The sequence below is a fragment of the Xenopus laevis genome, chromosome 5S (assembly GCF_017654675.1).
Source record: "Xenopus laevis strain J_2021 chromosome 5S, Xenopus_laevis_v10.1, whole genome shotgun sequence".
In the NCBI taxonomy this organism is placed as follows: Eukaryota; Metazoa; Chordata; class Amphibia; order Anura; family Pipidae; genus Xenopus; species Xenopus laevis.
In genome coordinates, this window is record NC_054380.1 from 85,807,941 (window position 1) to 85,833,367 (window position 25,427).

The window sequence follows — 25,427 nt, forward strand, 5'->3', positions numbered from 1 at the left end:
TCCTTCATCAAATGGAGTTTCTCCAAAGTCATTCCTAACAGGAGCAAGACGACATGCATTCCATATGCGACCATCAGACAGTTCATATGTGTATGGTCCTCGCTGGCGTCTCACTTCAAGTGGTGTAGTCGATTTAGATTGTCCTTGTTTCAGTATTCCTGGTTTCTTAATTCTGACAAAAGATCCAGGCTGAAAGTGCACTTCCCTTGCACCACGTTTTTTGTCTGTATAAGCCTTGCATTTGGCTTATTGACGTTTCAAAATGTCAGCAGTAGATGATTTTGTAGGCACAGTATTTTGTGGAAGTTTGATGTCTCCAACATGTAATTTAGTGCGCATCTGTCTGCCATGTAATAATTCAACTGGAGATGATTGGGTTGTTGCATGGCGCATTGCTCTGTAGTTATGTAGGAACTCTGTTGTAAATACTTTCCAAGATTTCCCAGTAAGATTTGCTGTCTGTAGTGTTTCTTTCAGACTTCTGTTGAATCGCTCGATTTCTCCATTTGCTTGTGGGTAATACACTGAAGGTTTCGGATGCACAATCTTCATGAACATCTTTAGCAGAACTACGGCAGATCTTAGCAAAATGTCCTTCCTTTTTGCATTTGCGGCACTGTAAAGCTTTTGCAGGACATGTAGCATAATTTGCAGTGTGTTGTGTTGAACCACAGCAAAAGCAGTATTTTTTATTTGTATTTGCTGCACGGTTTTGCAGTGAATCCCTTTCCTTAGCACTGTATTTTGCCTCTGACTGTGCATTATTAGGCCACAGTGTTGAATTCACAGAAAGACTTCTAGCCTCTGCCACTGCTGTTTCAATTTGGCTAGCAACTGTAATAGCCTTTACAAGGGTTAAATCCTGCTCTAGGAGCAGTCTCTCTCTAATGCGAGGGGAGTTTGTTTTTTCCACTATTTAGTCTCTTAGCATTTCATCTGTTAGATTCCCAAAGTCACAGGTAACAACCAGCTCTCCCAAAGCTGCTACAATTTGTTCTGTGGATTCGCCATTACGTTGTCCACGTTGGCGGAATTTATATCTTTCAGCAACCACATTTACTCTTGGCATGAAAAGGTTCTTTATAGCATTAAAAGCAGTTTCATAAATCATCAGCTAATGGTAATGTATAGAATATATGCTGTCCCTCTGCTCCCAGGCAGTGAATAAGTAAAGCACGCTTTCTAGCAGCAGAAATCTCCCCTTGATCAGCAGCAATAATGTGATTTTCAAACATACGGATCCAAGCAGTAAAAGGTATGGTAGGTTCACCAGGGTTTGGAAGAAAAGCTGCAGGCTGCTGCAGAATTGTTGCCAATTTGTTATGTTTTGGTAGCTGAGGATGAGTAGAGTATAACAGTGCTTTATTAGCAGGCTCATGCAGCATTACACAACAGGAAGCAACTCTAACACCACAAGCTGTATAGTTAGTATGCACAGTATACATTTTGAGCACAGTGACATCTACAGGCCATTTGTATAAACACCACACTCTGCAATACATCGCTTAGAATCCCAGTATAGTATCCAATGTTCCCTATCCACATTCCTTTAGCCAGTTCTCATCTGCCCCTCTTTTAATGGCAACTTTACTGGCCCTAACCACTGCCTATGTCAGAGACCAGTCACCCTCCAGGTTTTATTCATCTTGTATAATTCCTTTTTTTGTGAGTTCTAATGCCTTCTGTGTCTTCTGTTTCTAACACTTGTCACACTTCAAATGCAACACATATTTTACTTGCAACTTACTCACTGTGCAACCTCTAACTTTTAGTTTTACAGCAAATAAGTGCATCACACCACTTATTTCATATAACAACATGCCCTTGGCAAATATATTGTTATTTAACTTTATTCTTACCAAATTACATTACCTTTCCCCTCCACTAATACAGAGTTGTCTATTCCTTGCATTTTGAAAAGTGGAATTAAAAGCATCTTTTGCATTTATAATGTAGCTGTCAGGTCGTGTTATTAAGCAGCTCCAGTTCTTCACGCTGCAATCACCTTGCCTTGTACAAAACATATTGCATACAATCTTCTCTTAGACAATAAAAGATAAAATAGCTACCATGCCTGCTTTGCAAATCTGACGTGCCAATGGGTTTTTTTAGTGTAAATGATGGCTTGCTAAGGTTCATAAAGGATGTAGATCAAGAGTGATCTTTATTTGTTGCTCTGCATTCATCAACCATGTTCCTTTTCTCTTTTTATTTCTTTTTTAGCCAGAGCTACCTACAAGCTGCAAGTGAAATGCTTCCTGGCCTTGTTCTGGACCCATCAGGGAATTACAATTCTCCTAAATTTCGTTCTCGAAACCAGAGTTATATGAGGGCGGTCAGCACACTCAGTCAGGCCAGCTGTGTCAGTCAGGTTAGAACACTTACTTCCTGTTTAATATTTACACCCTGTTTTGTTGTACAGATATAAATCTAATGACCGTTTTCATTTGACTGCAGTAGATACATATCTGATTATTAGGAAATAATCTATGCAAGCAGAACAAGTGCCTTTGTTGTCTTTTTTGCAATGAAGTACTCTCTGTAACGTACCTTACTTTCCATTTTCTTTCAATGACTGATGTGTTGGTCAGAAATATATCAGGTGATTTTTTTTTTTATTCAGGTTCCTGGTTCTACTAACACCACTAACTTCTCCTTTCTTCTCAGTTTGAAAGACGATTATTGTTCTGGATTGGCAAAAGTTGCTATGCAAGTTCTCCTACAGGCAGGAAAAAAATGTGGCAGTTTTATTAAAATTCAGAATGGGAAATCTGAAATGTTCCTGACAGTCAGGAAAGTGTTTTAATAACCTGGAATATTTATCAAGCCCTTTTGGCTTTTTTTTAAAATGTGGCAGTTTGTTAGAAAGTATTTGTTGGCATTGAGTAGTCAATCCAATTGTTTCCTGTGCAACAGTAGCACAGAGCTATTACACCTGATTCAGATGGTAAGTCCCCAAATAAAACAGGCAGGGCCGGGCCGAACCAGCCGGGCGCCCCAGGCAACCCCACTGGCTGCATCTCCCCCTCCGTCGCGCGCATGCGCACTTAAACCTGAGCACACGCATGCGCACTCGAACCTCAGGCGCGCATGCGCACTGACCGGATACGTCACCCCTCACGGAAGTGTGAATGCGCACAAATGAGCACAACGAGAAGAACTGCAGAATGGACAGGGGTAGGCAGCAGTGAAAGGTACGTGCCTGGCGCCCCTCAAGCTTTGCGCCCTAGGCACGTGCCTACTCTGCCTACCCCTAGTTCCGGCCCTGAAATTGCACAGGAATTGCATTAGATCTAATTCAGGGTAGGACTTTGTCAGGCTAGCCAGATTGATTTTCTGTGTTACTAAATATAAGTATTAACATGGAAAATAATTTTGAAATCTGAGCCTTTTTGTGCATTTTTAACACACAGCAGCAATTCCCTGCACAATAGATACTGTATACTCTTGACAATCATTGGGCTTTGAATTTGACAAAAAAAATGATTGGTATGTGTATGTGAATAAATGCTTCTAAATAAATCTGTGTCATTTTATAAGCCTAATTACTTTCATATTAAAGTCATTTCAACAATCTTTTTGCAACATATTCTTGTACTCTGTACAATTGTTTCTAGAAAAAAAATCCTTACATTTTTGCTGCTTTTGGGAGTGAAATCCACTCCCAAATAATATATAATTAAACTGTAAATTTTATGCTTAGAAACCGTGCTTAGTTATATCAGTAATAATCAATGGTCAGTGATGTAACGTGTCATATGACTCACTGAAACTTGCATATTATAAAAATAATGTTCCATGACCTGCATGAAAGCATTTGACCTTCAGCTTCATGTTTTTATATGGTTATGGATCTTCTTTGTAATTTATATATAATAATATTATTAAAATTATTATTTATAATAAGGGGTACATTATTCCCTATATTATATTTGTCACAACTGATAGGGGCAGATTTATCAAGGGTCAAATTTCGAGGGTAAAAAAACCCCTCAAATTCGACCCTCGAAGTAATATCGAATTCGAAGAATTTTAGCGCAAATCTTTGATCGAATAAAAATCGAACGATTTTAAGTGATCGATCGAATGATTTTTGTGTGCTGGGGAAGGTCCCCATATGCTAACATTGCACCTCGGTAGGTTTAAAGTGGCGAAGTATGAAGTCTAAGTATTTTTTAAAGAGACAGTACTTCGATTATCGAATGGTCGAATAGTCGAACGATTTTTACTTCGTATCATTCGAATCATTAGATTCGATCGAATTTGACCAATTTGATGGTCAACATGCCCAAATTCGAATTATTTACTCGAGCTAAGTAAATCTGCCCCCTAGTATTAGTATTAATTAGTATTAGTATTCGTTGGCGGTTCACCTGTCATCAAATGTGTGTGTGTCAGCCATGGTGCTTTTTTTTTTTTAAATAACATATAGAATGGTGGACATTTTGACATTCTTCATCACATAACAACCAACCCATATTCAAGAGACCTACTGTGATTATTTATCTGCTATAAAAATATCTAAAATCCCAGGCTTGAAGGAAGAAAACACAGACATATATGAAACAATAAATATTGTTTTCAGTTACAAATAAAACCTTTTTACAAATATCCTTTAAATCAACTTTCTTTTTTATGCCAGTGTCCCCTAAGCCATTTTTAGATATTGTTGCACACATAAAACATTTAAGTGTTTTAAAGTAATAAAAATATAGGGAATTATTTATTAAAGTCTGAATGCCAAAAATAAATACAAATTTTTTGGGATTTATTATACCCCAAGGATGGAAAAAGTCTGAATTTGAAAATCCGGCATGTTAGAACTGCCGAGGTTGCATATACAGTAAGTCAGTAGGAGAAGTCCTGAAAATATCTTGATCTGCGCTGAGTTTTGTGCAATAATGCGAAGATTTCGTGGTATTCAGGCAAACATTTTCGGGTGGAAAATCTGAAAAATTTGTATGGTTTTTTTTTTTACGATTTTTTGGTTTTTTTTTCCCGCACAGGAAATCTTTGGGAAAATGTATTGATAAATAAGGGGAAAAAAACCCATGCAGATTTGGTCAGAGTATTTTTCCTTTAACACATGACAGTTATTTGACTGATTTTGCTTTCTTAATTTCAGTATTCTTTCCACTCTGTTGGCTTTGTTTCACTCTAACTCTTAAACACACTGACTGTACTGAAGTTCCATAAGACTGTTATGATTGATTACCTTTGCACAGTTTCTCTAGTCTCTGAGGGTGCAGTCGCAGCTCCTTTATATACTGTAATTGTTGGTTTAAATGAGCTATCCATCAATTTCATTTTATCCTTTTCTCTGCAGAGATTCCCTTCTAAGTCATGAAAGGCTCAGCACATTTTAAGTGAGATTCAACTCAGCAATGCCACCATTCAAACATACTGTATACAGTCCTTAGCTCAGGGAATATAAATTCTGCTTCCTTTTGGTTGGTTTACTCCTTTTGTAAATGTATTCTGCACAAAAGAGTAGGAGACTATTCAAAGAAGGCTGGAAAATTGAATTTAGATTTTCTTAAGCACAAATAAATCCCATTCATTTTTTTCCTATGTAAATAAATAAAATTCCCTTTAAAATTTATATTTTTGATGAAGTAATTTCTTATCTATGTTTCTTGTACTCCTGAAATGTTTCACCCATGCCCAACAACGCTTGGCTTTTGGGAATTGCGGTTTTGTCCAGGATTTACATAGTGTGCACCCGTAGACCCATTTCCGCTTGTATTCCTGTTCCCGTCCCCTTTTGTAGGACAAATTTTCATCATTGGGACTGGAGCAATGGAGATCGGTGCATAGGAAATTCAAAAAACTATTGTATCTCCAACACATCCCCAGTGTTTCTGAACCAATATGGGTGTGGTTGGGCAGCATGCGGCCCCCTAAAACCCTGCCTCCGTAGGCCTGGGCCTTTCCACAATTCCGGGCCTGGTTATGTAGCAGACAGAACCAGTAGGTGGAATACCCTGCAACTAAAGTAAATCCAAACATGTATTTCCTGGTATCCGCCTCCTGCTTCCTCCTATGCCCTCTGCTGCCACTGAGGCCATCAGTATTTCTGTTCCCATTTGGACAAACAACATAAATAAAGTATTCATCATCTATCTATCTATCTATCTGTCTATATATATTTATATCGGAAAGGATACGGAACTTCCCCTTTAAGGCCGTGCACCAATAACACATAATCTAGCTGTAATCAAGCGAGTGCTGCTGTATACTATATATATTTATATATAGATTCCCAGTATTAATATACATATCAATACTTAAGGACAGTGTCATGGTTATGTGATTGTTTAATTAAAACCATAATTAATCTATATGTTTAATAATCTATTATACATGTTATATGAAAGCATAATATGTAAAACTGTACAATTATTTGCACAATAGAATAATTCCCATTGTTTCTATGTCCTCATTATTTGGGGTAAATAATAAATTCATGTTCCTGTAAAATGTAATTGTTTCTACATTTTGTGAATTTTCCAAAAGAGGTGATGCTATGCTGCCGATACTCTGGAATTTCCATATTGGGTTTGTACATGGTAATTCCATTGAGATCTCAGTGAAATCTAATAAGAGATTGTTCTTTTCTTTTTTTGCAGGATTTCCTCATTGAAAGTCTGCAAGAATGCTTTACCTCAAAGGAATATCCTGAGATCAAGGTGGCAGTACCCTGTATATTCCCAGGCTAGGAGAAGTCTTTACCTGTTTTCAGATACACAGCATCATACTTCCTTATTTTACTGCTAAAATCCACTTTATAGCTGTATGATATCATTGTTGTTCATTGCAGGTCCCACACTGCAATGATTATACACATCATACAGAAACACTGCAAATTTGGAGTTCTAAAGTCATGCAAGTAACTTCTCTTTCTGATTTTCATAATTACCAAAGTTTGTCTGAGCAGTGATACTTAGGGGCAGATTTACTAAGGGTCGAATTTCGAAGTTAAAAAAACTTCAAAATTCGACCCTCGAATTGAAATCCCTTGACTTCGAATATCGAAGTCGAGGGATTTTTACCGTATTCAATCAATCGAATAGAAATCGTTCGAACGTTTTCTAGCGATCGATCGAAGAATTTTTATTCGATCAAAAAAAAAACGTCGAAAAGTGCTCTGGAAGGTCCCCATAGGCTAACATTGCACTTCGGTAGCTTTAATTTGGCGAAGTATGAAGTCAAAGTTTTTTTTAAAGAGACAGTACTTTGATTATCGAATGATCGCTTAGTCGAAAGATTTTTAATTCGAATCGTTCGAATCGAAGTCGAATGTTCGAATATAGCCTATTTGATGGTTTTTTGATGAAATTTTTGAAATTCAAACCATCACTCGAGCTTAGTAAATCTGCCCCTTAGAGGCACATTTATCAAGGGTTACATTTCAAATTCATTTTTTAAAAATTGTAAATGTGACAAATCTAAATGTATTAATGAAATCTAATTTGCTCAGCTCAAATTAATTGAATTGATGCGAAAACTCGAATCAAATTCAGTTTGAAATGAAAAAACTCAATGCCAGGAAGGCTGCAAACATCACCAAATTGATCCCTGGACCTCACCCATTGACTTCTATAGTAATTTGGCAGGTTTTAGGTAGTGAATATTCTAATTTAAGTCATTCAAGGGCCGGAGTATGATAATGAGAGTTTTGACCAAAAGAAAGTTTATAAAGTCGAATACAAATTTTAATTTAGTCCCTTAATAAATCTGCCCCTTACAGTATTATTCAGCATGTTAAGGACGTCCCTTCTAATTCAAATGGCTGCAATTTTTAGATTGAAGGTGTACATTTGATGTGATAAATGATTTTTGAACCTGAAATGATGACAGAGCAAGTCATTTGCACTGACAGATCTCTGTGTATGGACTATACCATAGTGAGGAAAACTCTCATTTCATTTTACATTTTCCTGTCATTTACATTGAATGCAAACTTACTATGGTATAAAAATGCCTGGTAATTACTCACACATTATAAATGTTTCTAAAAAAATATTTCCATTTGTATAAACAAACTTGAACACCCAACTTTAGGTTTTAATATCTAATGATATTAATGAATGGACTGTGCAAATATTCAATTGATTTAGTACAACAGCTGTACGTTCTACACAATATTTCATCAGTATTCTGCACAATAGAAGAATTCTCCTTCTCTGGGAGTGATATGACATAACAACTGCCATCTTGTATGCTTTAATGGAATAAAGAAGTGGAATTTGTTGTACAGTTGTTAAGGGAAAAAAAATATCAACTTTGTATATACTTTGAAATTTAAATCAATCTATTAATCTTTATCTAAATTCCCTTCTTCTTCCATAGATTCTGAAAGTCATATGAGATACGTATTTTCATTATTTGTTAAATGTGATGCTCTTAGTTGCTCATTTAGAAAATTATTTCAAACCAGCATTTATATTGCTTTAAAGGTTTTCTGTTCAAAAGTTTGATACACTTGAATTGTAGTGTATGTGACTGTAACTATACAGCTTCTTCTATGCACTGTTAGCTGAGTTTTACATTCCCAAATGAAGCTAAAGTCTCTTTAGTAATAACCAATAGTAAAAAATATATAAACAATTATTCTGCCAATATAAAACACATGCTGTATGATTGTTGCATTTTTATTAATGACTGAGAGACAACATGCAAGACATAAAAAAAATGACTTTTTAAAGGAATACTGTCTAGATTTTAAATGTGTAGTTCTTATTTCTAAATTGCACTTTTTACATTACAAAAAAATCACTCTTGTAAAATGTTATGCCTGAAACAACAAATGTGTTTTTAGCTATAATATTGGTGTGTAGGTAGCCATCTCAGGTTATTGTGCCTGATCCTGTGCTTTCAGAAAGAGCCAGCACTGCTTTCAGATAAGATATTATTTCTCCTACTCAGTTTCATAGGAGGAGTCCCAATGGGACTTGGGTTTTTATTATTGAGTGCTATTCTCATATCTACCAGGGAGCTGTTATCTTGTTCCATGGAGCTGCTACATTGTAACCTTACCTTTGGTCTGTTGATTGGCTGCTGGGAGGAAAGGGAGGGGGTGAAAACATTCCAACTGGCAGTGCAGCACTAAAGAGTGACTGAAGTTTATCAGGGAACAAGTTCCATGACTGAGGGCACTTGGGAAACTAAAAACATGTCTACCCCATGCCAGTTTTCAAAATTAAATATATAAAAAGTGTTTTGCTCCTTGAAAAATGCATTTCCCTGCAGAATTCTGCCGGAGCAGCACTATTAACTGAGACAGAATCCCTTTAAGGAGGAATTGTTAGTTGTTAATAGATGTTATTTCACCACAGAGTATATGAGTAGCAAACTAAACTGTAAATGAGGCAGATTTAACAAAAAGCTTATCATAGGAAATTCTTAACATTTCCAAACTTATAATGTCATCAGAATTAGAGGGGAATGATTCAAATAACAATTCTAATTTGCATTATACTGACCTTTGGATTTTTCTAAGCACTTATCTATCTACAAAAAGATAAAACCGTTTCTCATTTCTCTTTTACTAACAGTCATCTACCATCGTTTTAACAGCAAATTTACAAATGTTTGAAACAAGAGTCTCATGATGCTGCAATCATCACCCTTTCCCGTCATCTTCTTGTGCTTCATTGAACAACATTTTGTTCACTCTGTTCCTTCTAACTGTTGTTGCTATTATGGTAATTATCATGAATTATTTTACCTAGTGCTATAATACCAATGTATTGTATCCTCTCATTTCAGATGAGCGAGAAAGAAATAAATGGACAATATGAGTCGGTAAATGAATCGGTCTTCAGTGAAGCTGACTCGCATGCAGTGGATGCTTTGGACCTCCCAGGATGCTTTAGAACAAGGAGCCACAGTTATTTAAGAGCTATACAGGCTGGTTATTCACAGGATGATGACTGTATCCCTGCTATCACTACTTCCAATGTCACCTCATCTACCAGGTCAACAACAGGTAAAAAAGAAATACTTTGTAATGATGTCATATAGCCATCTTATAAACAAATTGCTTTGCTATATATGTAAAACTACAAGAATGTAATCATTTATTATTATAGTATCTATTATGTTAAAATAAAATCATGTTCTGAGGAGCATTTAATGTATATGTAGTTATCTCAGATGCTCTACTAAACCAGCAGCATCCTCACACCCAAGTGTCAATTGGGCCTACTTAGATGGCCTAGATTGTGGGTTAAAATCCTTAAAGGAGACATAATTGTGTCTTCTAGTTTTATATACCCCATCCCTTTGACTGTATAGTGCTCTGGTAAAAAATGGTTTAAATCAAGCAGACAGGCCACACCAAAGTATATCAGAACTGTTGCTTTAATCGAGACTTTCATACATAGTAACATAATAAATTAGGTTGAAAAAAGACACATGTCCAAGTTCAACCTTTAAGGTCTATATTTCCTTCCTAACTGCTAGTTGATCCAGAGGAAGGCAAAAAAAAAAACCCTGTTTGAAGCCTCTCCAATTAAACTCAGAGGGGGAAAAATTCCTTCCTTCCAGTCCCAGGATCAACTTGTACTATGAGCTTTTTTCCCTCACTTGCTAAAAAGCCAACAAACCCCTTCTTAAAGCTATCTAACTTCTCAGTCTTTATGACTCATTTAGGGAGAGAATTCCACTTCTTCGCTGTAAAAAAAACCTTTAGAATATTTAACCAGAACCTCCTTTCTTCTATTGGAATGGGTGTCCATGTGTCACCTGAAAGGACCCACTGGTAAATAAAGCATTAGAGTGATTATTATATGATCCCCTTGTATATTTCTGCATATTTATCATATCACCACTTAAGCGCCTCTTCTCCAGCATGAACATCCCCAACTTGGCCAGTCTTTCCTCATAGCTGAGATTTTCCATACCTTTTACCTGCTTAGTTGCCCTTCTATGAAACCTGTCTAATTCAATAATGTCTTGTTTGAATATATATTCACAGGCATTCAATATATACAGGTCACTCACCGCAAGTCCCTGGTCCGGGTGCAGTGCCCCGAACCCGAGCTTTGGGAAACTCAACAGTCAGTAAAATCCAATATTGCGCGCACTTTCACGGATCAGCAGACAGCAGGTGTTTTAAAAGGCTTTATTTCCCCAACAATTCACCTAACGCGTTTCGTGTGTCATCACTCATAGGCATGGAATTGAATTTAACTCAATTTTTCATGGGGACAAAGAGTCTAAAATAGGGTCAGTCGCTGTGGCACGGAGATGGACAGTTGCCATATGGTGAGAGCTGAGAGACATGCGGGAGGGACTTGGGCTAAGCTAACTGAAAAATCACACTATAAGAGAATTTCAGTCTTTTACAACTTTATGATCCTACATGCAATTATTTAGTAGATCCCCCATATTTCAAGTATTTTCATCATATTTCAATGAAGTGGAATAAAGATCTGTGTTAAAGGCTTATTCAATATATGTACTTATGTAGGTCACAATTTTTTATTTCTCCTTACACATTATACAATATGAATTCCTTAATACGTACTGCATAATATGTAATTACATTATCAGACCATTACATTCCACAGGGGGTATGAAATAATAACCTTCTGTTCTATGGTACTAGCTATGAAAGATACTTTTAAAACATGAAGTATGTGTGCAACAAGCTTATGTCAAGATTTCCTGTTCTCAACCTCAAAACTATAACACGGTTATTCTAACATCAGTGGTAGCTTTTCGAAAGGGTATTAAGGGATAAGATACTGGACTTAATTGCAAATCCTAATACTATGAGTTTGTGCCAGCATGGTTTTATGCGTAATATCTTTATATCTTTTATGCGTAATGATCTTACCAGACTAATTTAATTTCCTTTTATGAGAAGTTGAGCAGGGACCTCAATTCTAGGAAGGCAGTGGATGTGCTAAAGCAATTGATACAGTGCCACACAGAAGGTTACTGGTTAAATTAAGGAATGTTGGCCTGGAACATAATATTTATTTGTACCTGGATAGAGAACTGGCTAAAAGATAGATCACAAAGAGTGGTGGTAAATGGAACATTTTCTAATTGGACCAGTGGTGTTAGTTGAGTACCACAGGGGTCTGTACTTGGTCCTTTGCTTGGTCCTTTGTTTATTAATGACCAGGAGGTGGGCATTGAAAGTACTGTTTCTATTTTTGCTGATGATACAAAAGTGTGCATAACTATAGGTTCCATGCAGGATGCTGCCACTTTGCAAAGTGATTTGTCTAAATTGGGAAACTGGGCAGCAAACTGGAAAATGAGGTTCAATGTTGATAAATGCAAGGTTATGCACTTTGGCAAAAATAGTATAAATGCAAGTTAAACACTAAATGGCAGTTTGTTGGGAGTTTCTGTAGCCCCTAAAGCAAGTACTGTCTTGCATAAAAAGGGCATAAACTCAAGGGATGAAAAGATAATTTTGCCTCTTTATAGGTCCCTCATAAGGCCTCATCATTTAACATCTTAAATTAAAGTGGGCATCAAGCATAACTTTCAAGCACACAATGTATTTGGTTTCACTAAATGGTCTCTTAATTATAGTCTGCACACTTACTGGGTCATTATGCTCATCAGAGCTTCCTCTTACCTCCCCTAGATATATTTCAAGATCACTACAACTTTGACATTTTCTGCTAAGCTTCATCAGACCCTATCAGGCATTTACTCCATCAAATACTGCTTTGGTTGATGTAACAACCCTTCACCATTATTGGCTTTTTGCCAATGGCTCTGTTGCTCCTGAGAGATCAGAGTGTACTTAGATTAAAGTGCTCTTTTGCAGCTTCTGATTAACATTCCTTTTACTAAACTAAGCCCTCACAAGCTAGGGCTAAACACAAGCTTACCATGACTAAACACATTTGTGAACAAAGAGCAAATTGAGAGTACTTTAATGTGTTAAAAGTCACAAACTTTGCCCGAGGTTTAATAACCTATAGCAACAAATCACCTGGTATTGTACCGGTCATGGGACAGCAAACATCTGATTGGTTGTTATAGATATCTAGAGCTTGTTCAAAGTTTGTGACGTTTACTACATTACAGTACTCTCAGTGTAATTCCATAATTCATATAGAAGCTCAGCTAAATATATTTTGGAGCCAATAAATATGGCAAGTATTCAACAGCTAATTTGTTTCACCATCAGGCTTATTAAGGATATTTTAACTTTACTTCAAAGGGGTATTCTGGTCAAGGAAACTTTCCATAATTTTGATCACCAAACCTTAGGTCTACAAAACATTTAAGCATTAAATTAATCCAGTAGATTTTTTTTGCCACTAATATAGATTTATGTAGTTTAGTTAGAATAAAGTACAAAACTGGCAAAATACAAATGAAAGCTAGAAAAGCATAGGGTAATGGAAACACAGGTCATAAGCATTGCCTTCCCCTCAAAATAATCTGTTAGGTTTATGAAGGTTTTTAAAGACAGGGAAGCACTGTAAGAGCAGTATAATTATGTATGTTCCCTTACTGTTATAGGGCTGTTCACTCTTATCTCTTCATAGTTTGGGATCTTATATGAAGGGTGAATAGGATATCATTATAGATACAGAAAATCAAAACTGGCCACAGATGTCCGTAAATAAATGTGTATTTATGTATTGTATGCATGAATGTCATGTATTTATTATCATCTGAGCAACAAGCACACAGTTTGAACATATACAGAAGCAGTGATTTGAGATACATTATGACATTTTAAGTATGTTGTAGTCTCATCAGACTTCTTAATGTGTAGTACAGGCAGGGATCAGGCAAGAGACGTGGTCAAAAACAGGCAAAAGTCAAGGGCAGGCGGCGATAATTGTAGTCAGACAGGCAGAGATCATGAACCAGAATTACACAATAGAAAAGACTTGAGCAGGATCTGAACGCAGAAGCGAACTTGGGCAAGGAAGGAATGACAGAGGAGGTTTAAATAGGGAATTTTGGTGATAAAATAGAGGGGAAGTGAGGTAAGGAACACAAAAACCCTTAAGCAAGATGGCGCCTAATGCTTCAGAACATGGCGATTTCCAGTTTAATAACATCATCTCGCATGCCCAATTGCACAGCAACGTCCTCCAAAGCGTGCACATGCGCGCCGATGCACAGGAGATCTGCCAGCCGGTGCGCAAGAAGGTAGGGGAGTGCACTGGCCTGGCAGTGCACCTTACTGTACCCCCCTTTCAGTAGTGCCCACTGGGGGCTCCCAAGGTTTTTCTGGAAATTTTTATGAAAAGACTTAAAACGAGGAGCGTGAGTATCTCAACCCAGACTCTCTCCCCCAGGAACAAAACCTTTCCAATGTAAAAGATATTGGATTTTACCTCTAGTTATTCTGAGTCAATAAAGCCCTGAACCTCAAATTCCTGTTGACCATCCAAGAGACTTGGAGCAGAAGGGGAGTGAGCAAAAGAAAAGACATTGTTGACCACAGATTTAAGGAAAGAAACATGAAAAGAATCTGATATGTTCATATTAGAAGAAAGATTCAACTTAACTGATACAGGATTAAAGTGATACTGACACTAAAAATTCCGCTAAAAGTTCTGCTTTTGTAAGTAATTGTTACTTAGTTCCTAAATTTGACTGTTTTGTCACCATGACTATCCCTTCTTAATTTGTCAGTTAGAGTTTCTAATTCAAACAGACTTCTGCTGCACAAATATGGCAGCCCCCTCATAGGGAAAAAAGGGGGTAAGAAATGTAATGTAAAAGCATCAGGCAGATACGTTTATGGCAAAATTATAAATAGCATAATGTTATGATAGATATTTTTAAAGGTTTATTTTCTGGTGTCAGTATCTCTTTAATGACGTCCTTCTGTGAAGGTTGATGGAGCTTGATATGAAAGCCACAGAGTCCCGTACTTGAAAGAGAGGACCAGGACAACATTGTTTATCATCAGCAGATTTTTGAGAGAAAAGCTCACAACGGCTTGGTAAGCACAAATCCATAAATCCTTAGATTAGGACCATAGAATCAGCAGCAGGAACATCAGTTTTACAGAGAACCGTAGGAACGGCTTTAGAATGTAACCCATAGACACAAAAGAAAGCAGAGAACCCCAAGGACTAATGTTTAAGATTATTATTAGTGATGGCCGAATTTATTCGGCAAGCTGAAATTCGCGGGCAGTTTGCACGTTTCGCCGCCAGCAAATAAATTCGTACATTTGGTGTGAAAATTCGCCAGCGTCAAAAACAGTTTTTTCGACAGTTCCGACGACGACGCCAATTTTGATGCCACTGATGATTAAAACCATTGACTTTAACCAGAAGAAGCCGAGAATTTCAAAAGCCATCATGTATACTAGCAAAAGGAAAGCTGGGCTAGCGTGCCCTAACCTGCACCAATACTACAAAGCTATAATCCTTGACCAAATGACAGACTGGCATCTACCAACCGGAACCAAACAATGGGTGGACATGGAGAGGTGGATATACCTTTCAAACATGGGACATAAAGTTATAGACCACGTCTGGTCTATGACCAAGCACCAGAAACCACTTACGAGCACGCTACCGCACACTATACAGGCAACGCTACAAACTTGGTACACAACCAAGTCTAACCGGCTTATAACCAATCCCCCAACTGCCTTTATGCCAATCCACATACTGGAAGGGGCTACTCCAGACCTGTGCCTAACTCAATGGCAAGCAGCAGGCATCACCAAAATGGGAGACTTATATGATCAGGGCGGTCTAGTTACTTTCTCTGTGTTGCAAAGCAAATTTAAAATACCGAATACACAATTGTATACGTATATACGACTAAGGCACTATATTCACTCAAACAAATGGAATGGCTTACAACAACCAACCCTCTTTGATATCAAATGCTGGGCACCCAAGGAAAAAAAGAAAGGTGCAAAATCCATATACAACTTATTCCAAATGACCGACCAAGACAAACCTTTACCGGCAATGGAAAAATGGCAATCTGAGCTAAATATCCCACTTAATACGCAAGTATGGAGACAACTGTTCCTACAAACTTCGAAATACTCACGAGCATTAAACCACCACGAACTCACTGTTAAAATTATGTACAGATGGTACATGACACCTGACAAAATTTCGAAAGCCTATCGCAATATACCAAACCAATGTTGGAGATGCCACTCAGGAGAAGGATCCTTATGGCACATATGGTGGACATGCCCAATAGCACAAAAATTCTGGGAGGAAGTAAATTCTATCCTAATAGACATTACAGGAGATAAAAGAAGTCTACACCCAGCATTGGCTCTTTTGGGATACGAGACAGAATCGAGAGACAAAGCTACAAAGTTGAAAATCATGCGCCTCTTACTAGCAAGCAGATGCCTACTAGCAAGAAACTGGAAGACGACCAGTTTACCCAACAAAATACAGATACAGGCTGAAATAGAACGGATGACCCTATATGAGACTACCTTTTCCCAACTTGCTTAAAAATACTAAAGTGCTAAATTACTCACCTGCATTAATGCGAGCGAGCCCAGTACTCCGAATTTTTCTCCTTCTTTCTCCTTCTTCTTCTTTCTTCCTTCTCTTTCCTCTTCTCTCCAAATTGATGTAATTTCAAAAAACTGTTAATAAAAAAAAAAAAAAAAACCATTGACTTTAATGGGCGCCTGTGTCAACTTTGACGCCAGCGCACATTTTGACGCCGATAAATTGTTGCCGACATCAAAATCTGCATTTTGTGAAAAATTTTCGGTCAGTTTTGTGAATTTCACAGCGAAATTCCCGAAAATTCGTAGTAAAACGTGACAAATTCTCCCATCACTAATTATTATGTGCAAATTCAGCACAAGGGAGGCATTCTGGCCAATTGTCTTGGTTGGAGGGGACAAAGCAGTGAAGAAATTGTTCTAAAGATTGAGTTGTTCTTTCAGTTTGACTGTTGCTTTGCGGATGGTAAGAAGAATAAAAATTTAATTTGAGATGAAGCAATTTACAAAAACTTGCCAGAATATGGAAAAAAATTGGACACTCCGATCAGATACAAAACTGGATTGGAAGCCATGAAATCGAAATATTTATTTAACAAAGACTTTGGCCAAAGTGGGCACAGAAGGGAGTTTCTTCAAAGAGACAAAGTGAGCCATCTTGGAAAAACAATCTACTATGACCAGAATGGTAGACATATCCGATGATTTAGGTAAGTCAACAATAAAGTCCATAGCAATTTCAGTCCAAAGTTGTTTAGGTACAGATAAAGGCAGGAGTAATCCACAGGCTAAAGAACAAGAAATGTTTTGTTGGGCACAGACAGTACAGGAAGCCACAAATTGAGAAACCTCATGAGCCAGGGAAGGCCAACAAAAATATCTAGAAATGTGCTCTATAGTTTTTTAACACCTGGATGTTCAGCTAGGATGGGGGAATGAGCCCACTGAAGAAATTAATGAACCAGAGGAGGAGAAACCAACATCCAGGGGGAGCCTTAGAAGAACAATCAGGAGAGAGAGAAACCAGAGCAAGAATATGTTGTAAGAGGCATCAGAGGACTCCAGAACATGAAAAGATCTGGATTAGGCATTGGCCCTGGTGTACTAACAGCCAGGCTGGAAGAAAATAATAAAATTGGAGTGGGAGAAAGAGAGAAACCAATGAGCCTGCCGAGGATTGAGTCTCTTACCAGTGAAAATGTACTCTAGATTCTTGTAATCAGTCAAGATGGTAATGGGCTCTGAAAATCCCTCCAACAGGGCTAGCTTGATGCTAATAATTCACAATTGCCCACATCGTAGTTTCCCTCTGCAGAATAAGATTTTCTGGAGAAATAGGAATAGGGATGCAACGAATCCTAAACAGAAGGTCTTTTTGACAAAATTGCACCAATCGGAAGCATCAACTTCTAGGGTGAAGGGAAAAGAAGAATCGTAATGAGTTAGAACTGGAGCAGAGCTTCAGGAGACCAGGAGAAGTTAATCATTTTCTTAGTAAGGGCAGTGATTGGTGCAACAATTTGGGAAAAGTTTTTAATAAATCTCCAATAAAAATTGGCAAAACCTAAGAATCTGAATAGCTTTTAAATTCATAGGAGGATGCACCTTAAAGTCAGTGGAGGATATTATATTCCCAAGGAATGGAATCTCAGATTTATGAAACTCACAAGCTTAGCATAGAGATTATTCTTCCTTAGACTAAGTAGTACTTTAACATAGAGAATATGTTCAGATTCAAAGGAAGAGAAAATTAGAAAATTAAAATATCATTAATAAAATCTTGAAACACAACATTACATAAGCCGAATAGCATGACAAGATATTCGTAGTGCCCATCCCGAGTATTAAAGGTGGGCTACAATTTGTTACCCTGCGAATGAGGATAAGGATATAGGCTCCACGCAGATCTAATTTGGTGAAGATCTTGCCACCCTTGAGGCGGTCAAAAAGCTTGGGAATAAGAGGAAGTGGGTAGTGGTTCTTAATGGTAATTTTGTTCAGGCCGAGAAAGTCAATAAAAGGTCTCAAACCCCATCTTTTTTTTAACATAGACGTCAGCTCCAACCAGGGAGTTAGATTTCTTAATAAACCCATTTGCTAAATTTTCCTGAATATAGTCATGGCTTGGGTTTTCTGAATGGAAAAAGGATATGTTCTGCCTCTTAAAGGAATAGAACCAGGAATTGAATTAATTAGGCAGTCATAGGGTCTGTGAGGGGGTAGACTCTCTGCTCTTTTCTTCTGAAAAACATCAGAGAAGTTGCAGTAAAATGACAGTAAAAGTTCAGAAGAATCGGAAATTATAGAACATGGAGATTTCCAATTAAATGATGTTACCGCACATAGAGTGCGCGCATAGGAAGTGATTTGCCGGCTAGTGTGTGAGAAGGTAGTCCAGCTGTGCTCCTTACAATTACATTGTCTTCCTTAGCAGAGAAAACAAAATGTCCCACACTGAAGTCTATAAAAGTGGACAGATGCTTCAATATTGGGGCTCCTCAGATGCCTATTAGTATGGGTAAAGTCTTCCCAGAACATGCCCCATTTTTAAGCCCCTCATCTGATCAGTAGTATTATGTAAAGCTAACCCTCACATGCCATTTGGATATCAGCTCTTAATTAGATGTCCTAGCTATGCTTTTGTTCCAAGGCATCCAGCATACGGATAGCTCTGTATGTGGGATATTTGTAGGTTTCTTCACTCAGCCCTTATGCCACGGGTTCTAGATCTGCCTCCTCCTTCCTTCAAGTCTCTGGTCTCCCAGGAAATTCTCTAGGGAATATCAACAACAATCTTAAAAGGAACATAACACAAAAAAATAAACATGCAGAATGCTACATTTCCATAAACAATTAAATTGGTATTATATGCAAAATGGTTTGTAAGCTGTCAGGAGCCACTTAATACAGATTATTATACTCAAACACTGACAAAGATCAAATTCATGATATAACCAATAACTTCACAATAAGAACTGGTTCCTACAGCTTGAAAGCAGCAAGAAACTGACCTATAAACCCTCCATTCTCAAAGGAACCTGTTTTGAAAAACCGATACATAAAACTCTTGGTTTACACAAGCAAACTATGAACAATTGGCTCTATTCAGCAGAGAATAGTGACTCACACTGCTTCTGGTCTATTAAAAGAAATGACAATGCTTGCAAGGAAATGACTCAGAGAATGCGTACACAACTTAGACAATTAATGGAATATTTTTACATAAATAAAAACCAACTTGTGTGTATGTGAATACTATTGTTCGTACACATACAGTACATATACAGCTATTTATTGTATGAAGTGTATGAATATGCATTTTTGAATAGATACATTTGCCACCCTTTTGCACGTGTACCTTTATCTCTAGTGTTCTACATGAAACATGATATATGAGAATATACTATATCTTTGATAAAGCTCCTAATGCAGATCAACATTTTGGACACAAATGGTATGTATACACACACTCAACTCAAAATAATTTTAATATACTCTGAGTTCCAGAATTTAATGACAATGTTACCTTTACTTTAGCCATAGTGCACAGTGCACTCCGCATTAAACACGTAAGGCAATCTTGCTTGCATCAATCCTGTGTGCCATTGGACTTTTTTCTATGGAACAGTTCTTACTCTTCAGCATGATTAGGTGCCTTTGGATTTATGGCAGCGGTAGAAAATTTAACAGCATTTTGATAGAGCAGTAGATTCATCACATTTGAATTTAATTCACTCCTGATATATTTTCATTTAGCCTCATTTACTATGGGACAAGGGGACAAGTGCAAAAACCAAGCTCAAACCAGACAGCTTAACACATAGTATAAGATACAGAATATTAAATAATAGCTCATACCTCCTGAAAACTCTTGAGGACGTGGAGTAACAATGTGCAATACAGCATGTTACAATCTAACCATATCTTCTTCCATGGGGCTGATCCAGTGACATCCAATCATCAACCTTGTTTTAGAATAATGGTACCGTAAAACCACTGAATCAAATAAGTGCATCTGCTGTGCTAGCACAGTCTCCAGAATGGTATCTGTGCAGTGGGTGTGTTTTTGAGACTATATGTGTCGTTCTTAACTAGAAATATTTGTGACCTGAGACAACAGATGTATTCCTTGTTCTGTGTAAACATTCTAAGACCCTAGCAAATAGGATGACCCATAACCTTGATCTTCTGCTATAACACAGTAGTTCTGTACCAATGCCTTGCTCTATAATCTTTGTTCTTTGATAATAACCAATAAATGCCTTAAATCTAAAACCCTGTTATCTACACATGCCCATTTATATAAACCATACTATTGATGTGCACCCATAAAAGCATTTTCAATGAATGCACCAAAGTAATTAGAAAGTTTCAACGATGTTTCAGCCATCACCTTAGCAAAAAGGAGAGCCTTGAAGCCACTTACCCAACAACTGAGAGAAAATAATATTCCCTACAGACAGGGATATCCCTTTAAATTGATTGCTGTCAAAAACAGCAGGTCGTATTTACTGCAAGACATTTCTCAGGCTTAACAATTCTTACTAGCCTTGGAACTGCCATTAAGGACATATCCGTACAGCTACCGAGACGACTGACTCCTGACAAGATACGACACCGAGACGACTGTCCCCTATGGGACAAAATACCAACAGCGACAATGGTCTACCAACGCCAGATCAGTACAACCTCTTCCTCAAAGAGTAAGGGATACAACTACCTTCAGAGACCCCCAGATGTAAGAACTCGCCGCTGGAAATTCAGTATTTCATCACACCTCTGAGAAGTACTCCGCGAAAATTTTGATACACCTTTACCTACTCTGATAACTCCAAAACTAGGTTATACCCTGAGATACAGTCTGAGGACTATTCACCAACCTCCTCAGCTAAATCTAACCTATTGAGTGCAGATACTCGGTTACATAGAAGGATGATAACTAGTGGACCGTGACTCACAACACTGCCATTTGGCTTTACCAATCTGACCACCTAGTGCAACCTTGGAGAGTAGATGAGTACACAAACCTTCCACGCTTCCTTCATATTATGTCTTACTTGTTTCTTTACAAAAGTTTTATTGTTTATGTGCTGCAATGTTTTTAGTTTAACATCATGGTTAAATTTTTGTTTATTGTTGAATATGTGGTACCTAGACATATGTAACCAAATTCGAACATATTCGAACGATTATGATCCTGAAAGACCTAATACCAAACAGCAATCAGTGACCACTTCCAGTAAGTATAAAAAGAACAATATATGTAAACCGCGATGGCTAATTTTGTCTCTCTACACCTTAAGGGTGCAAACTCCCCATTGAAAAGGAAATTGCTGCTTAAAGAACTACGAAGTTTAAAGGCGGATATAGCCTTTCTCCAGGAGACACAACACAAAAAAAATTAGATCTGGAGGCTAGCAGATGCTAGATATCCTATATATTATTCCTCCTCAAAAAAAAAGCAGGAGTAGCCATCTTAATGCGTAATACAGTTAATTTTTCTTTGATACACAAAGAAGTGGACACAAATGGTGACTATATATTGGTTCTTAGAAGGGGTCCGAATTACACTCCTCAACATCTATGCGCCAAACAGAGGCCAGATTAGGTTTCTAAACAAACAAAAAAAATCCAGAGGACCCTATAGTTCTAGGAGGGGATTTTAACCTAGCACTTTCACAGGTAAGAGACGTTCTTATGGTTAAAACATACACACCTCAGAGAGATTTAGAGATCTCCTCACAAAGGTTTCGTCAAATAATATGAAAACTACCGGTCCTGGATATATGGAGGATCAAACATTCCAAACAAAAACAATATACCTTCTATTTCCACCCCCATAGCACACATAGCCGAATAGATTACATATTGATTTCACCTCAATTAAGCCATCCCGACCTCAAGGCCAAATTAGGACAAATAACCAGGTCAGATCGCGCACCGATAACAGTTCAAATACCATTAAAAGATCTCCACAGGACAAAGTCTTATCAATGGAGACTAAATGAATCCTTACTGACTTCACCCAAACATTTGAAACTAATTGGGACCAAACTAGAGGAATTCTTTAAGTTAAACATAGGTTCCATACAAGACCTCTAAACTGTGTGGGAAGCTCATAAGGCTTTCATACGTGGTAAATTAATGTCCTTAGCTAGCCAACTAAAATGCAATAAACAAGCCACACAACGAAGGGCCTTCACGACTCCTTTTAGAGCATCAATTCTCAAATCGGCCCACCACACAGCACTTAGCTAAAATTACTATCTTGAGAAATAAAATTAAAGACACAAACACAAAACGCAGAGAAAACAATGCAGTGGACCAAACAAAGATATTATGAATATTACAGGGCACATACTATGTTAGCTAATAAATTAAGAGACCGTAAAACACTCCAGAGACCATTGCTGATTAGCAAAGGGAACCAAATAGAGTCGAACCCCAATAATATTCTGGAATATTTTAAGGATTATTATGAAAAATTATATAATTTACCCATTCCAACTAGAGACTTAATTCAACATCAGGAGGCCTTAAAAACTTTCTACAGCAATCTGGACTCCCCATTCACACCAAACAGGAACTGAGTTTGCTAAATGTTCAGGTAGCAGAAGAGGAACTGGCCTAAGTCCTAAAGGAACTCCTGGCCAAAAAATCACCAGGACCAGACGTTCTGACATATAAGTATAATAAATGCTTCCTCAAAGAAATATACGGTAGAATGTGTGACCTATAGAATGGCTATTTACAAGGTAACCCCATACATAGAGATATTTTAAGATCATACATTACAGTAATCCCTAAGGAAGGACGAGACCACACCAAATGTGCCAGATACAGGCCAATATCGCTCTTAAATACAGACCTTAAATTTTTCACCAAACTACTAGCTAATAGGTTAAATGAAATTCTCCCTTGACTAATCCATAAGGACCAGGTATGCTTTGTCCGCTGGAGACAACACACGCAGGGTAATTGACCTAATAGATATACTAAAAGTGTCGACGCAGAAAAGGCATTCGACCGCAGTTGGCAGGATTAATTTCCAAGACATTTCAGATACACAATGGAACGAGGCAGGGATGCCCCCTATCCCAACTTCTGTTTGTGTTGAGCATAGAGTCTTTAGCGAACAGGATAAGGTTTAATCCAGATATTAGAGGAATTTAAAGTATGCCTATATGCAGATGATGTACTTTTTACATTAACTCAAACCCTCACCTCTCTTCCAAATTTACACCAAGAACTGAATTTATATGGCCTATACTCAGGATACAAAATAAATAATGATAAAATGGAGGTATTACCAATAAATGTACCCTAGGCTACTTTGAAGCTGCTGAAGCTAAATTTTGACTATAAGTGGAAAACACAGAGCCTAAAATATTTGGGCATACTAATTACCTCAAAATATAATATCCTTTACAAAGTGAACTTTGGATTGCCACATTGAAAATGACCATCCTACCCCGACTATTAAACTATTTCGAGACTCTTCCAGTAGATATACCTAGACCTGCCCTGCAGAGCTTCCAAAACCTATGTCATAAATATATATGGGGAAGAAAGAGGCAAAGAATACAGCTTTGGCAACATACAACTGCGCACCAGCTTGTTAATCTATTTGATATGCGAACTAAGAATTTTTTAGACAAGCAACAGATGATAGAAGGGCATGAGCCCTACACCCCCATCATTATGGGACCAAATTAATAGAATAGAACATGTGAGACATATGGAATATTTAACTGCCATATTTCATAACATCTCGTTAGCGACAGAGGAAGACTGGTTTATGTGGAACTCTTACTATACCAAGCTCCAAAGTAAAGTTTAGAATCTAAAATCGAAACCAAGTAAATTGGTACTAATATTTCCCCCATAATCTTCCCATATGTCAAGGCCATCAAGTACCTTTCCCCCTATGAGACCGAAGAAACAGAAAGAATCCTAACATTGGTGCATAACAAGGACCTCCAATAGCCACAATACTATGAGGTAAAACTAGCCTACTGCCTCCAGGCAAGCTGAATTGCTTAGTACCACACACTTACCTTTTCTTTCTTTTTCTTTTGGTTGTTCCTTTTGCTTATCTTATGTTTAGTGTGAATATTGTCGATACATATCCATGTAAACAATGAATGAATATACTGTACTTTTTTAAAAATGGCTGTTTTTTATTATGTGAATTCAAATTAAAAAAAAAAATTAGAAAGCATTGTAACAGCCATACAAATAAAAAGCGCTCCATATGTACAGCAATTACTAATTTATATGGCTAATTTTTCCTTTTAGCCACACTGAGGTTAGGTTATCTTCGCAAATAACCAAAGATGCACAATTACTGTAATTTGTTTAGAACAAGCTTGCAGTTTTATTTACCATAGTACGCTAAACCTTTCAGTAGTTCCAAGATTATCAAAATCTACCTTATTACCTTCATAGACACACACTTCATATTTTACATTTAGTCGCTATTCCTGCGGTAATCGATCACTTGAATTAATCATATATAGTTACATTTTTAAAGCCAAGTTCTAGCATGTCATAACCTACTAATTAACATTATTTAGATTACAGTAACTGCGTTTGTACAAATGGATAATGTCATCCATAATGTTAATCTCAGGCTGAAATGTATGTATAATCTGGAAATGAATGTTTTTACAACCATGACTGCTTGCTGTGCCAAAGCCTATACACTCTTATATGTACAGAACTGCTTACTGAACAGAATGGAAAATGACACATTGCCTGAAACACTGTATTGTTTTAGGTGTTCTGCTCATTGAATCCACTTACTGTGGGAATTACTGTGGGTATTACTACCCTGGTGCCCTACACTAGCAAGGGCTCTGTAAGCGGTAACTGTGCCTGTTCCATACCTTCAATATTATTTAGTAGCATCAGAATTAAAGCAGTCTAAACAAAGGCAGAAGTCTATATATTTGATGCTGTATCTAGTCTAACAATAAGA

At 37.4% G+C, this 25,427-nt stretch overlaps 1 protein-coding gene across 3 annotated transcripts in view; it reads left to right on the plus strand.

Moving 5' to 3' along the window:
* Window positions 1–25,427, plus strand: part of LOC108718024 (disks large-associated protein 2) — a 264,643-nt gene that overhangs the window by 206,216 nt on the left and 33,000 nt on the right. For 2 of the 3 annotated variants that reach the window (XM_041564735.1, XM_041564737.1), the window contains 3 exons: window positions 2,224–2,371; window positions 6,630–6,689; window positions 9,772–9,991. In XM_041564735.1, the coding sequence (XP_041420669.1) occupies window positions 2,224–2,371; window positions 6,630–6,689; window positions 9,772–9,991 (428 nt within the window). The remainder of the gene's footprint in view (window positions 1–2,223; window positions 2,372–6,629; window positions 6,690–9,771; window positions 9,992–25,427) is intronic. The other variant, XM_041564736.1, reaches the window with a different exon arrangement.